The 15613-nt window shown below is 41.9% G+C and overlaps 1 protein-coding gene across 3 annotated transcripts in view; it reads left to right on the top strand.

Annotated features, from left to right (window-relative positions):
- Positions 1-5815: 5815 nt before the first annotated feature.
- The window catches only part of LGI1 (leucine rich glioma inactivated 1), a 41292-nt gene continuing 31494 nt past the window's right edge, over positions 5816-15613 (top strand). For all 3 annotated transcript variants that reach the window (XM_023754923.1, XM_023754924.1, XM_006090015.3), the window contains exons 1-2: positions 5816-6362; positions 6749-6820. In XM_023754923.1, the coding sequence (XP_023610691.1) occupies positions 6148-6362; positions 6749-6820 (287 nt within the window). In that variant the 5' untranslated portion in view covers positions 5816-6147. The remainder of the gene's footprint in view (positions 6363-6748; positions 6821-15613) is intronic.

Genomic DNA, 15613 nt, shown 5'->3' with positions numbered 1-15613 from the left:
ACATTTTTTATACAAGAAAGTGAGGAACTTTTGGTGAGGAAGGGGTTAAGATGATAGCCTAGTTGCATGCTGGGAACTGTAGTTCAATAGCAGTGCCTAACTAGTGAAGCACTGTGCGCATCCAAAGAGGTACCCAGTTCTCCACATCCCACACAGCCTTTTGGAGAGGCAGTGACCAGTAGTGGCTAATACCATGGACATCAGAGTCAGAATGCCAGGGTCAGATCCCAGAGCCACTCCTCACTAACTGCAGCACCCTGAGCAAACTACCTAACCTCCTAGGCCTAAGTTTCCTTTCCTATAAATAGAGAGGAAATAATAATACACATATCTAGACCTTGGGGTTATTATGAGAATTAAATGAATATATATATATATGTATATATATGTATGTATATATATATATATATATATATATATACACATATATATATACACACACACACATATATATACATATATATATGTCTAAGCAATATATATATTGCTTAGAACAGCAGCTGGCACACAATATGCATTCTGTAAGTGTCAGCTTTCATTATTATTGCCTTCACAACTTCTCTCTTGGCCAAAGTCCTATTCTCTTGGACCATAAGAATTGAAAATCCCCTGATTCACAGTCAGGACATAGGAGTTTAGCTGTCCTATGAGAAATTATCCATATCTATTTGTCTTAATGGTCCTCTGGTCATTTCTCTTTAAAATCCTGAGGTTGGGTTTAAGGTGATAGGCTGGGGCGGAGGTCAAAGATATTAGCTAACAGATCCTGGCATATGTCCCATACTGAGTGTCCCTTGGTTTTGCCTGTCCAGCATCCATGCTCTCTGCTTCTGGTAGGAGCACCAAGTTTCCTTTGAGGAGCCACCCCTCTCTCATCATGTGCTCTCTTGGTGGAATTGCCACCAAGGTGCTCTGCCTCCCCATGGCAAATAGGCGAGCACTGGACCCAGCTCAGTCCATTGGGCTCTCTCCTCTGGGGAGGAACACGGGGATGAGAACTGACTGGAGAGGATTCACCTGAGGAGGCTGCCCATTAGTTCCTGCCACCTAGATGCCCAAGCTCCCACAAGTTTCTCCATTGCTGAAGCCTAGTTGGACAGCCCTTCCCTGAGTTCTGCCAGTCATTCTATTACCAAGGAAATAAGACCCTTTTATGTTTAGGTTGCCAGAGTCCATGTCTGTCACTTACCACCAAAGCGTCCTAAGTGACACACTCCTTCCTTTCTTTCTTCCTTCCTTCCCTCCCTCCTTCCTTCCTTCCCTCCCTCCCTCCCTCCCTCCCTCCGTTATTTTACATCACACACGCGTGTACACACACACACACACGCGTGTACACACACACACACATACACACACAGACACAATGGAAACAAAGGTTTCACAAGGCAATAGTTACTTTTTTAAAAGTATTTTTATTTCTTGATTTGAGAGAGAGAGAAAAATAGCAATTGTTCCACTTATTTATGCATTCATAGGTTGCTTTTTGTATGTACCCTGACTTGGGGTTGAACATACAACCTTAGCATATAGGGACAACACTTTAACCAACCGAGCTACCCGGCCAGGGCCAAAACTATTTCATTCTTTAAAATTCTGCTTATGCAATTTGCTTATACTAGATTGATTTTGCAACTCACTAACGCATCTGCCGTGTAGCTTCAAAAACCCTGCTCTATTGAGAAAGCTGCTTAAGCTGACACCCGTTTGCATGTCTGAGTGTTTGCAAAAGGAGGCAGGGCCAAGATGGATCTTTCAAGTCTCATAATAACGATTTGTTTACTTGTACAAAGTGTGTTTCCTAGGCCACACCAGCCTGAGGGGAAAACTGAGATCAGAACCACGGCACAGGCTGTTCCTCTCTCTTTCCCTTTCTCTCTCTCTCTCTCTCTCTCTCTCTCTCTCTCTCTCTCTCTTTCTCCTATTGGCTCTCACAGAATCGCCCAACCCTCCACAGAGACCCCTCCTTTCAGTTTCTGAGGATGCCTAGGGAACACTGCACATGTGCCCCCAAACCTCACACTCTATCCTTCATTTTCCTTCTCTTCTGCTCCAGCTGCCTCACGGATCATTCCCCAGTCCCTCTGATGTCTGTGGGGCTGTCACTGCTGCTTGGCCACTAAGGAGGAGCTGCTTTTGGTGGAAAATCCAGTGACTTTGGTGATGTGTGAGCTGAGGGCCTGGATAGGGATGCTGTTGGTTTCATATCCTACAGCATCTTTGGTGCTACAGCTCTGTAAGTAGTTCCTCCTGGTCCTCAAAGGCAATGCCACAGTGCCCACCAAACTGGAGAGAACTCCTTTTACTATAAGAATCCCAAAGTGGATCTCTCTTACTTTCTCTAACTTACACATGTTCAAGGGCAGGGGGCAGAACACAATCTCTACCTTGCACTCAGACCACCTTCTCTTTCTCCAGCTCCAGACCTGTCCTTGGACTAAGATTGGATGTTGTTACTCTCATCCAAACTGGTGAGTTCTTTCTTTCCCAAGAGACTCCTTGGTTCCTCCATGCGAATAGATTCTTGGCAAGGCCACAGTCTGTCATCCTGCCCAGAAGTGCCTGCTTTCTAGAGTGAGCATAGATTTAAGCTAAACCCATTTTTATTTGAGAGCTTTGCTTCCCAGGTATCAGGAGTCACACGTTCAGCAATCAAGTTCTGTCGCGATGATGATGATGACGACAAGCATGACGAATCTTTCCCGGGTATCAGACCCCTTGCTAAGCACATTAGATACATTACTGTATTCATTTCCTCAGGAATTCTGTGTGGCATATACTATTATTATCCTCATTTTACACAGGAGAAAACTGTGGCCCAGAAAGGTTAAGTAGCTAGCCCATGGTCCATGGCTGGCCGTGAAGAGCCAGCCCTGGACCCGCTCAGCACTCCTCTATCGCTGGGACTGGGCACTGAGCTGCCTTGGCCAAGGCCTTCAGCCTCCCTGGGCCTCCTTCCAGCTCTGCTTTCCTCCTTTCGAGGGCCCTCTCCCAAAGCCCCAGGTGGGTGCCAAACCTTATCCAAAGGTCTTCAAATGGGTGGAAATTCCTACGCTTCCACCCTCCCACTTCCCACAGCCCTTCTGGGCCTGGCCAGGGCTTCTAGAGGAGGACTGGTCAGGAAAGGAAGGTTCATCAGCAATAGACCCCACCCCAGACCCCTCAGGGCTTTAGTGTAGCAACTTGCCCTCCTCTCAGTAGTCCCCTCCTCAGACCCAATTCTGGAGGCAGGAGTGGTTTCTCCTCCCTAAATGGCCATCAGCATTCTGCATTACAGTTAAAATTCTGCCCGATCTTAGTTGAATAGGGAATTCAAGTCTGGGCTTAAATGCCATAGAAAAAGAAAAAGTTACTGTCTTTTCAGAATGCCCATTGTAACTTGTCCTTAGGATCCCCCTTTCCCCCGCCCCTTTCTCCACCCTCCTCCCCCCAATCACGGTCTTTTTCCACTTAAACTGACCAAATGAACCACCAGAGAAATACAGCTGCACAGTGAATAGTTATGGGTATGATTTCTTTCCCTCATTCATTTGCCCTCCCAGCTTAACCAAGTCAGAGAGTTTGAAAGACCACTCACCGCTTCTTTGATTATGTCCACAGAGTACGAAGCCAAGGGCTGATGAAGCAATCTTGATAACTTGACACATTTGAAAGTGGAACATGGGGAGTGAATTATCCTGATTGACTACATCCACCAGTTTAACCAAGTATCTGCCAGTGTCGCCCCACGCAGAGTGGTGGCTCTGCCACTCACCATCTGTGTGACCTCTTAGTACCTCAGTTTACCCATCTGTAACATATGGGGATTGGATCTGAGAATTCTAAGGTCCTTCAAGTTCTCAGAGTCTTTATTTTATAGCTATAAAACACATCCTTTACAAGTGAGATAAGTTGGGGGGGAGGTGATTGTTTGAATAAAAATGATTCTCTCTATAAAACTTTCACCACATAATTATTTTATAGAGCACGTTTTCACTGTGTACTTGATGCAGGATCCAATTTCCAAAATACTGACTTTCAGCCAATTTTTTAAATGACACTTTTACTGTTGCAAGTGGGACTTGCCCGTAGGTCACAGTTTCTAAAAACACTATGATAACTCCCTCCCTCCAGAGAATCCCTGACAGTGAAAGCAGTAGAATCTATTCTAAAATCATTACTTCTCTTGGACAGAGTTTTTCTTTTCTTTTCTATAAAAATTATATTTATAAACCTTCAAAAACTGGCTTAATTATAATAATCTATTGGTCCTTTTGAAGCACAAACCAGATATATCACTTTCCTGCCTAAAGCACTCCAGAGGTCTCCCATTGTTCTCCAGGGTCCTGGCCAGGTGGTAGCCAGGCCTCTGCATGTGCTGTTCCCTCCACCTGGAATGTTCTCTCCAACTCTCTCATCCCCCCTACCTTGGAACTCTGCTCTCTCATTACTTCTTCAGGGAGTTGTCAGATCCCTTTATGGTAACTCTGAGGTGCGATCTGACGTTTCCCGGGATGAGCACATCCTGACCAGGAGAGCCTCTTCACTCTATGGTTGCTCATGAAGGCACATGGGTGGCTCACTGCATGGACGACACTGTCCAGGCACTGACTCACAGCAGGATCTCTACCTTCATGGAGCCACCTGTCTTCCAGGTAAACAGTCGAGTACAAGAATGAACACGACTACCAACCACTGCTCTCTCCTCACAGAGCTTACAGAGAATTAAATGAGTGATTAGAGTCATTGTGGGGTGTGCTGTGAGAGGAAACGGGTAGACTGTCCATGCTTCAGGTTCCCATGTAGGATGAATTTATGTCCTAATCACATTTGCTCAAACAACCCTTTTACTGCTTTCAATCTAAGCAGCTGAGAGAGAAAGATCATAGGTTGCCATCCCTGGGCCAGCATGGTAAGGGAAGCCAGGGTCTATTTACCTCTCTCCATCCTAAAAGTCTTCCCAAGCTCTTGGACTACACCGCCCTGCCCCAATGCCAGCACCTCATTTGTTTCTTCTTTAAATGAATTTCCGTTCCAAAGGTTCATACCCTTTCCCAAATACGACAGTAGTCCAGCCTACCATTTTGATTTCATGTTCATAATATTTATAGAACATCGATATCATCCCCACTTGAATAGATCCAGAGATATGGGCTAGATCATGGCAGAACTGGGACCTCAAAGCGAGTCTCCGGCTCTTGGTCCAGCGTTTCCCCCACCCTGTCTCTGCCTCCTGGGCTAAGCCAGGCCTTTTTCAGAGCCCTGAGAAGCCCAAGTTGGCTGCCTCCTGCTGGCAGAGAGTTCCTGCCAGGCGTTGGGTGCTACTGCTAAAGAAGAAGGAGTTCCAGAAGCAAGAAAGGTGGATTATGCACAGAGCCAGTCTCTGCTTCTATTTTCCTCCCTCATCATGGGAGGAGGGAATGGCTGGCACATTGGAGGTGGGGGTGGGGGACTATGTAAACCAATAATTCATGACAATTGATAAATGTCAGAAAAGTACTTACTCACATTCATTCCCTGAAAGTCTCATTCTCCGTGTGTTCTTATCTGTCTTTCAACGGTGGCATTAGTCAGGTGAATTCAGCAAGAAAGACCAACGTTTTAGCCAAATGCTGCGGAGAGAGGGAGTTTGATTTAACTTCATTTTTCCAGCCAGGGCTGGGTCCAAAGCCAGTTTTTCTGACTGGGTTGTTTGCCACACGAAAAGCAAATTCCCAGAGGTTTCTGAGACTGCCGAGCTCCGATGCAAGATGACTGCTGCCACCCACCCGCCCACCCACTCACTAATAAGACAGAACGCCGTCCTATTTTTGGTAACAATTACAGGGCCTCCCGGTGCAAGCAGAAAGCTGTTTATTTTCTGTTACATCACTTCACTTTGCCTTCGAAGGCTGGTCTGCGCTCAGTGTTTTCCTGGTGATGCAAGTCGGCTCTCTCCTCCGGCAGTTGGATCCCTCCCATCTCGCAGCACCTCACAGGTCTCTTCCCCGAGCAGTGCATTGCTGAATCGAGGAGCAGCTCACGAATCAGCTGCAGGTCCCCGTTTTGAAAAGCAGAGATACAGAGGCAAAGGGAAAGGGTGGACTCCTATGTGACCTGATCTCAGAGCAAGACAATCACCAGCTGAATTCCAGAAGCCCTGTTCATGTTTGGGGAGATTTTTCCGACTGCATGGAATCAGAGAGAAGCCAAAGGATGGGAAATGCCTGCATCCCCCTGAAAAGAATTGCTTATTTCCTATGTCTCTTATCTGCGCTCTTGCTGACTGAGGGGAAGAAACCAGCGAAGCCAAAATGCCCTGCCGTGTGTACTTGTACCAAAGATAATGCTTTATGTGAGAATGCCAGATCCATTCCACGCACCGTGCCTCCTGATGTTATCTCATTGTAAGGCCCGTAAGCATTTGTATCTAATTTACGATTTAAAAATTCCAGCCAGTGTATTTGGGGCTTTGTATGTACTGGTAGAAGGGCATGGAGAGAGAGATTCCTCTCGCACACTTGGCCATTTGACAGTGCTAACATTTTGCTGCATTTAGAGATTTTGATTTTGATTAGCTGCTACGGAACATGCTTAGGTACCCCCCACCCTTGAACATTATTATGAGGAACCTGTAGCAGATTCATTTCTCCTACTTCATCTGGGAAGGAACAGTATGGTACTTCATAAAATAGTGTCAAAATAGTGACTGTTTTTGCTAAACTGGATTAACACAAGGTTTGTTCTGTGTGTGTGTCTCTTTGTGTGTGTCTGTCTGTTTGTTTTCTTTCAGATCCTTTGTGAGATCTGGTTTTACTGAAATCTCAGAAGGGAGTTTTTTATTCACACCATCGCTGCAGCTCTTGTGAGAAATATTTATATCATAACTATTTTTAATATAGCATATATTTGGATAAGCCCTCTAGTAAAACAATCTTGATAGTAATGTTTTGAATGTGATTATATTTCTGGAGAGAAAAAGATTATCAGTAAAGTGAGAGGTCCAGGGGTTTGTTTGCAGCGTGACACCAACGGTGCAGGTTGATTCTTGCAATGGGAAATTCGCTAACCTGTAATGCTGTCTACTTTCATGGCTATGTATGAAGTTGTGGGAACGTTGCCACAATGATTCCAATTTCATTCCACTATTTTACTTTCATTTTTGACTTGGGAACTTTGGTTATTTTGCCCTGGAGTTTTTGAATTAGTCAATACAGAACCCAGCATAACATATGTGCTCAAGATGTTGTCTCCCGGGGATCTGGGGCAGGCTGCTACTCTGTGTGATTTACCATGGGGGGGTGGCGGGGGGGGGGGTGGGAGGACTTGGTTCTTTCTAGGTAATTCTGTAAAAGATTCATTCTGGAAAGATTGTTTTCTAATCTTATCTGATTTATAATTAGTTCCCTTGCAAGAAGAGAAAGAAAATAATATAGGGTAGTGCAAAGGCTTAATCTCTGCTGTTGTGTTTTGAGTTAGCCACGAGGGAACTACATATTCAGTCCATGTCTCAAAATAGTCAAAAAATAATATTTGACTCAGGTCTCCCCACAGGCATAATGTCACATGTACAGTTTTTTTTCTAACGTGTAATGTTTGGCTATCGGAGTGCTAGTTCTCAGAGTAGGACCATGTGGAAGTCAAAAGGTCCCCCGTGCTTAGATGTCAGGCAACAGATCGGGCTGTCGTTAACATGCTTCAGGAGGGAATTGTCGATGAACTGCGTTTTGGTTATCTTAACTGCATGATTCAGGACCCAAGATTTTTTTTTTTCTCTCGCCTTAACTGGCCATTTTGGCTGTGTGAGGTTATACATAGAGAGGCAAACAGCATGGTTTTGAAATTAGAGAGATCTGTGTGTAAATTTTATCACCACTTACTAGAAACTAGATTTGAATCTTGTGCAAATGACTAAATCTCTCTGAGCCTCAGTCTCCTCATCTGTAAAATGGAAGTGATAACACATTAAAAGATTGTTATCAGAGATAAATAAGATTTTAGTAGATAAAATGTTTGGCATAGGGTCAAATGGTTACACATTTTTTAAAAATCTTTATTGTTCAGATTATTTGGTTACACATTTTATAAATGGTAGGGTTTTAAGTGTTTACATAAAGCTAAAAAATCCCTTGATCTATTGTTTTGTCTATATGAAATGCCAAAACTGGTTTGATTACTTTATTAATTCACAGATATGATCAGGTGTTTTGATATTATGTAACAGTGTTGGCTAATGCCCTTCTACTAGCTAATGTCTTTGAATGATTAACAATTAGTAGAATATTCCTAAGGGATTTATGTGTTTGATTAATGGCTAGTGATATGATTAGGGGAAGCGTTAGCACATTGAACAAACCCCAAAAAGATAGTTTTTAGCACTTAAAGTATCAAAGTCTCCAATGCTGAGATCCTTCCATACAATAAGAATTGATTGTATCTGAGAAAGTGATAAATTGTGCTGTTGTTCATTTTTTAAATAAATAAATGGCTCATTTAAAAAGCATCCTTTTTGCCCAGGCTGCGTGTGGCCCATTGGTTGAGTGTTGACCTTTGAACTAGGAGAATACAGTTCGATTCCCAGTCAGGGCACATGCCCAGATTACAGGCTCAATTCCCAGTAGGGGATGTGCACGAGGTAGCTGATCAATGATTCTCTCTCATTATTGATGTTTCCATCTCTCTCCCTTCCTCTCTGAAATCAATAAAAATATATTAAAATTAATAATAATTTTTTTAAAATAAAAAGCATCCTTTTGATGAGCTAGGGCACCTCTCCCCCCATCCCCCCCACCTCCCTGGATAGTTAAATAGATAAGTCTTTAAAATTCAAGAGGTGTCAGTCAACACATACTCCTGATATTCCTACACTAGATGGACTTCAGCTCTGACACCGAAAGCCTGAATTGATCAACCTAATCAGTGAGCACATCTCCACTCTGCTTTTGCTGGGTGGACCAGCCTCGGCAAGCACAGATGCTGGACAATGTTATAGAAATAGTTCCCGGCTGCTGCAGGGTAATGTGATTACACGTATTTAGAATCACAGAGGGAAGCCAAGGAACTGGTTTTTAAATAGCCCACACAGAGTGTGTGCCATGCCCCTGTGTCCCATGCTCCGAGTGCCTATGGAACATTCCAGCCCTTATTTCTGAAAGCAGTTCAGGTTTCAGAAATAACAAAAGGGAGAGCAATTCCTACCCTGTAGGTCCTTACTTAACTCACGTTGGCTAACTTCCATGTGACAGATTTATGCTGGGGCCGATCTTATGCAGAATGGCCAGGGGTCAAAGTTTGTCTCTAATCTCCAGGACCCTGTTTCTGAAAGATTTTGCTCCCATTCTTCCTGCCCGGTGTCCTCTGCTTCCTCCCATCTTTCCTGAGGAAATAGTAAGCTCATTTTCACTGAAGAAATAAATGCTAAGGTTCCAAATGTGAACTGCGCCGTAATCATAGCAGTGGTGGATATGGATAGTTCACAGACTAAGAGAGTTCTTCTGTGACACAGAGCCATCCAGTGCTCTGAAAACCCGCTATGGGCTGCCAACCCCCAGTAGGACAAGATGACCAAGGGGCCCTAATTTGCCTTTGCATGACTTTTGCCATTGCTTGGAGTTTGCAATGAATTCTAACAGCATTTGTAACAGATTACCAACCTGACCTGTCATATCCTGCAAAGTGATAAACCTCAGAATCAATTCTGTTTGATTGACATACAAAGTCAATTGGTTTCTTGCCTGTTGTTGAGCAGGGAAATGTCCCATTCCCATCACCCACCCTAACAATCTGATAAATTCATTATGGCCCCAAATGCTTTTTCAGACCTTCTGTAGAGACATGATGAGAAGTACTTTTGGAAATGTCGGCCTGGGGTACTGAGGGAAACAGTTCCTCCTTAAATTGCACACAGTGTCTGGGGAAAAGATCCTGATAGGCCGTGGCTGACAGTGTGTGTGGGAGAATAACAACAACAAAAAGCCGACACTTAGTAGAGAGAGGAGAGAAGGAATAAAATTATCAAATAAAAATGTATCAGATTAGTTGTATAAAACATATATTTTTAAAAATATCTAATTTATTGTTTTAAACAACCTTTTCCAAGAAAATGCAATTTCATTGATGTTTTCCACAGGGCAGGTTGTGAAACATACCCAGTGAGAACAATTATTCATCCTAGTTTGCTTTTCGTGATAGGGAGTGATGCTTGTAATGAATGCAATTTACAGAAATGAATGTGTTTTCACAATTACAGCCCTGTTCTTCTCAACTACAGACTGAAATCCCCAATGATACATACTCATTACAGAAGTAAAATTCAAATTTAAGAGTACAAAATGTGGCCACTTTGCCATTTGTTTATAACATTTTTAGTAACACAAATGCCTCCAACTCTTAAGAGAGTTCTAGCCCTAGCTGGTTTGGCTCAGTGGATAGAGCATTGGCGTGTGGACTGAAGGGTTTCGGGTTCAATTCCAGTTAACCTGGGCATATGCGTGGGTTGCAGGCTCGATCCCCAGTAGGGGGCCTACAAGAGGCAGCCGATAAATGATTCTCTCTCATCGTTGATATTTCTATCTCTCTCTCCCTCTCCCTTCCTCTCTGAAATCAATTAAAATATATATATATAAATTTAATAAAAGAAACATTTTTTAAAAGAGAGAGAGAGTTCTATTTGCAGGAAGTAAATTACAGGGCTGGTGCTGGTAAGATGCTTTAAAAAAAATCTGCACTGCTGAAACTGGTTTGGCTCAGTGGATAGAGAGTCGGCCTGCGGACTGAAAGGTCCCAGGTTCAATTCCGGTCAAGGGCATGTACCTTGGTTGCGGGCACATTCCCAGTGGGAGATGTGCGGGAGGCAGCTGATCGATGTTTCTCTCTCATCGATGTTTCTAACTCTCTATCTCTCTCCCTTCCTCTCTGTAAAAAAATCAATAAAATATATTTTTTTAAAAATCTGCACATAAAAATTCAGTGTGACCAGAAAAAAATTTCTATTTATTCTAATAAGATTGTATCTCATTTGAAGCAATAGAACTGACCCCTCTGAGGAGAAATTTTATTTATTTTTTTATTAATCCACAATCAACATAAGTTCATAGTCCATAAAATATCAAAACTGAAAATAAATCGGGGTTTTGTACGTAGCAGAGCAGCTCCCTCGCTGTGATCTATTGAAAGTCAGCCCTCGACACAAGGGTTTGTAAAAAAAGAAGATTAAAAAAAAATTTTTTTTCTAATTTAAAAAAAAAATTTAAAAAAACTGAAAATAAAAATGCTAACAACATGAACAAGATAAATAATAAATCCATCCTTACTAAAGTTTTATACTTTAGTCCTTCAAAATATAATTTGTCCAGGTAAAAATATCCATGGCCTATCTCACCTTTATAGGGATTAGCCTCTTTTTCTATTCCTCTTTATATTACAAATATAAGACAAATGTAGCACTCTTCAATGACTACTCAAGCCAGACCTATTGGCTAAGAGGGCTTCTAGAGGAATTATTAGCTTCTTATGGATGAGCATGCTTCAGTTTGTGCAGAGCTGATGCCCCCACAGACCAAGAAGTACAACGGACCAAGAAGTAAAAATTTTAATCATCTAGGCTGTTTTGTCTACAATTTTCCCAGTGACCCATAGCTTTGATTTTTAAATTTTTTAAAAATATATGTTTTTACTGTTTTTTTAGAGGGGGAGAGAGAGAGAGAAACATCAATGTGAGAAAGAAACATTAATTGGTTGCCTCCCACATGTACCCTGACCAGGATCAAACCCACAACCTGGATATGTGCCCTGACCAAGAACTGAACTGGTGACCTTTCAGTGCATGAGACAACCCTCAACCAACTGAGCCATGCTGGCCAGGGCTGATTTTTAACTGTTTAATTAATTGTAACTGTGCAAACTAGCCCTGTACAACAGATGTTTTCTCTGAAAGTAATTCATTCTCTCAATTCTTCAGGCAAGAAACTTAGGAGTTACCTGTCCCTTCTCCCTAACTGTCCACTTCCAACTGGACAAGTCCTCTCTGAAACAGCAGGAGAATCTGTCACCTCCTCTGCACCTGAGGGCCATGGCCCTAACTGAGGCTGCACTCATTGTGTCACAGGCTGTTGTGGGAGCTTCTGCACTGGTCTCCCTACTTCCGGTTCCCATCCTACCTACTTCCTTAATGTTACCTTCCTGAAATACAGATCTCATCATGTCACCCCCATGCCTTGAAGCCTTTAATGGGTTCCTAGAAACAGAATGTCTGAACACCTGATTTGATATGAACAGAATTTGGCTATTTGTCCAGAGTCCTCTCTGACAATATTGACACCACATACACACACACACACACACACACACACACACACACACACACACACACACACCCCAAGATCAAAACAGACTAAAGTACCTAATTCCCTGGCTTCTGTTTTCTCAAGTTCGATGGGCTTAGCTGATGTCTCTAGTACTTTCTGTCATTTTGGAGCTATTTGTGCCTTATCTGCCTGTGCCTCTCATGAAGGATTACCTAGTGCTAAGCTCCTAGACAAGAGCCTGGATATTGTAAGCCTAGACCTTGCTAATCACATACAGGGCGTCCCCCGCAAAATGTATAAACAGGTTAACAGCTGATAGCTCAATTTTGAAAATGAAATGTATTTTAATAAACATTGCCTTTGTAATTATTCAAAGTGGGGACATATTATACATTTTTGGGGACACATTATATTTGTTGAATTCAATCCATGTTTCATAGATTTTATACTAAAACTCCTGTTTTTCTATCAGTAGATAGTCTTGGTTGTGTTCACACTCCTATGTTTGGTTTTTGCTCTTCTATTTCATAGAAACTAATAGCTTGGAGGTTGGAAAGTGGTCTGAACCAAAAAAATGCGAGGAGATATTTGCTTATTACATTATGGCGTCAAACATCTTAGAGATTTCCAATGTGTCAGAACTTAGAAGGCAAGGTCCAAAGCCTGTCCTTAGACCCACTGGTGGAATCTTTTTTTGTCCCACTCTGACTTCCTTTATGCTTTTGACATGTAAACATATCATATTTAGGCTCTTAGGTTCTTTTTGTTAAAATTGAACTTACTGGGGTAACTTTAGATAATACAATTATATAGGTTTCAAGTGTACAATTCTATAATACATCAGCTGTATATTGTATTGTGTGGTTAGCCTCTTAGGTTCTTCATTTGATTTTGGAGGCTGACTAGTCTCTCCTATGAAGAGTAGAATTCCCCTCTCTCCAATCTGATAGGACATCCTACGGGAAATGCTGGTTAAGTAAGCATTATGAAGATGAAAAAAATTTGATTAACACAAGGATAATTTCCTTTTTGACTTAATTATACTTGCTTAGATACAACAAGTTCTTATTCACTGTTTAGCTGCAAGCAGTAACAAAATGAAATCAAAAGCTTCTCATTTCAGCAAACACATTTGGGGTTCCACTTTGCAACAAGTACAGCGCTGGGCTTTGTGAAGGACACAAAGATAAGTGGCACCTTTCCCTCCCACCTTGATATGACAGCTCTCAGCTGGCAGTGATCTCTAAAAGGGTAAATTATGTTCTGCCTGTATTGGAAAGTACTGTAAGGTAGTCTTGATAAGCTATCTTGTTTTGTTCAAAATGTTATTCAGTTGAATGGTGGTGATGGCAGTGCTTGCCAATTATTGATCCTGCGGCTGCAATAGGCTACAGAATGATTGCAAGGGCTTTACAGTGACAGCTGTGGTATCAAAATGACTAACCCTAGTGAGCCAGCAATGTGGCAAGTAGCAAAGAACACAGGTTTTTGTGGTCAGATAAACATGGGTTCAAATCCCCACTCTAGTTCTTGATTTTAGATGAGCTTAACCAAGTCCCATTATCTGTATCTACAATATGGGGAATAACCATAGTACCTACTGCATAAGATTACAGTAAGAATTATATGAAAAAATACATGTAAAGTGCTTGGCACAGTTCCTATAACTTGATAAACATTCACTTTCATTATAATATCTGAAGATCACTTTAATTTGAACGACCGTAACATCAAATTAGCACCTGATCATGTAGGCTGGGTTTGCTTACAATCCCAAATTGAAATTTTTGTTGTTCCACACGTAGGTATCCATCAGAACCTGCTAAGAAATCTTTCCTTCAACTACTTCTCATGGGAAAACATAAACTATTTACCTTTTGGGGGTAGAGGGAAAGGGCTGAAATAAAACAACTGGCACCACATTTTGTAAAACAGATCAAATGTTGTTTACAAGATTAGCACTGGCCAGTCTTCAGATGAGTGGTTCTGTGGTAGGGTAGTAAAGGCCTGAACTAGAAATCATGAGAGATGGGTTGGAAATCCAGTCCAGCCACTAATGGGCTGTGTGACCATGGGTTGGTCACAAAATATTCCTGGGCCTCAGATGTTATATGTGTAAAATACCAGAGCTAGATTAAATTATGGTTCTCAAATACCAATGGGGACTGGAGTGATAAGGTAAATGAAGGAAACAGCTGAGTATAAGACAATAGAGAATGGTAGTGACTACAATAAGCCAGAGAAGACATGTCTTATCTAAAAATGACATCCTCGCCCAGGGAAGTGGCTCAGTTGGTTGAGCATCATCTTGTGTACTACAAGGTTGCTTGTTCAATCCCCAGTAGGGGAAAGTACAGAAGGCAACCAATCAATGTTCTCTCTCTCTCTCTCTCTCTCTCTCTCTCTCTCTCTCTCTCTCCTTCTCTCTAAGCATGTCCTTAGGTGAGGATTAAATAAATAAATAATAAATAAATAATAAAAATAAAAATGGCATCCTCAGGCCCCAAACGATTATTGCTGATGAGAATGTGGTACATGAACATGAAGCCATATTTTCCTAATTTTCAAGGGAAGGCAGAAATCTGAAAGCAGATTTTGAAACAGGATAAAGACCAAACAAAACATAAGTTGGCATCTGAGAGCTTCACATTTAATTAACTACGGTCTCTTCCTAGCTTAAAATTCTATTTCACAAACAGTTACTATAATATAATATAGGAAAATGGTCTTGTTAAGGAAATGGACACAATTTATTGTATCAATTCTAACAAACCAGTAAATTAGATTGTTAATTGGAAATTTTTCATAATATGAAATTGGCTATTACGAAGTTATTATTATTTTTTAAAATAGTTTTTATTGACTTCAGAGATAAAGGAAGAGGGAGAGAGAGATAGAAACATCAATGATGAGAGAGAATCACTGATCGGCTGCCTCCTGCATGCCTCCCACTGGGGACCAAGCCCGAAACCTGGCATGTGCCATCAACTGGAATCAAACCTGGGACCCTTCAGTCTGCAGGCCGATGCTCTACCACTGAGCCAAACTGGCTAGGGCACTAAGTTATAAAATAATAATGTTCTTCCCAATTTCCTAAGCACTGGGACTTTACCGGGACTTCTACATGGTGGATGATGATAACACAATGTTTCAATATCTCTCCCACAGGGCAAGGAGTGGAAAGGAAATGTTGGGCCCGTTTAAATGGCAAGATGGCAGGTGTCTGCCCATGCACAATGTTATTAAAAAGCAATGAGACTTTAAAAAGCTAAAAAGGTTAGCATTTTTATGTACAAAGAACTCTTGACTTACCCAAGAACTCCTTGTAGGAGGCCATAGATTCTTCCACCTGT

Source organism: Myotis lucifugus, unplaced genomic scaffold (genome assembly GCF_000147115.1).
Source record: "Myotis lucifugus unplaced genomic scaffold, Myoluc2.0 scaffold_66, whole genome shotgun sequence".
Taxonomy (NCBI): Eukaryota; Metazoa; Chordata; class Mammalia; order Chiroptera; family Vespertilionidae; genus Myotis; species Myotis lucifugus.
This window is presented reverse-complemented; position numbering and strand designations above follow the sequence as displayed.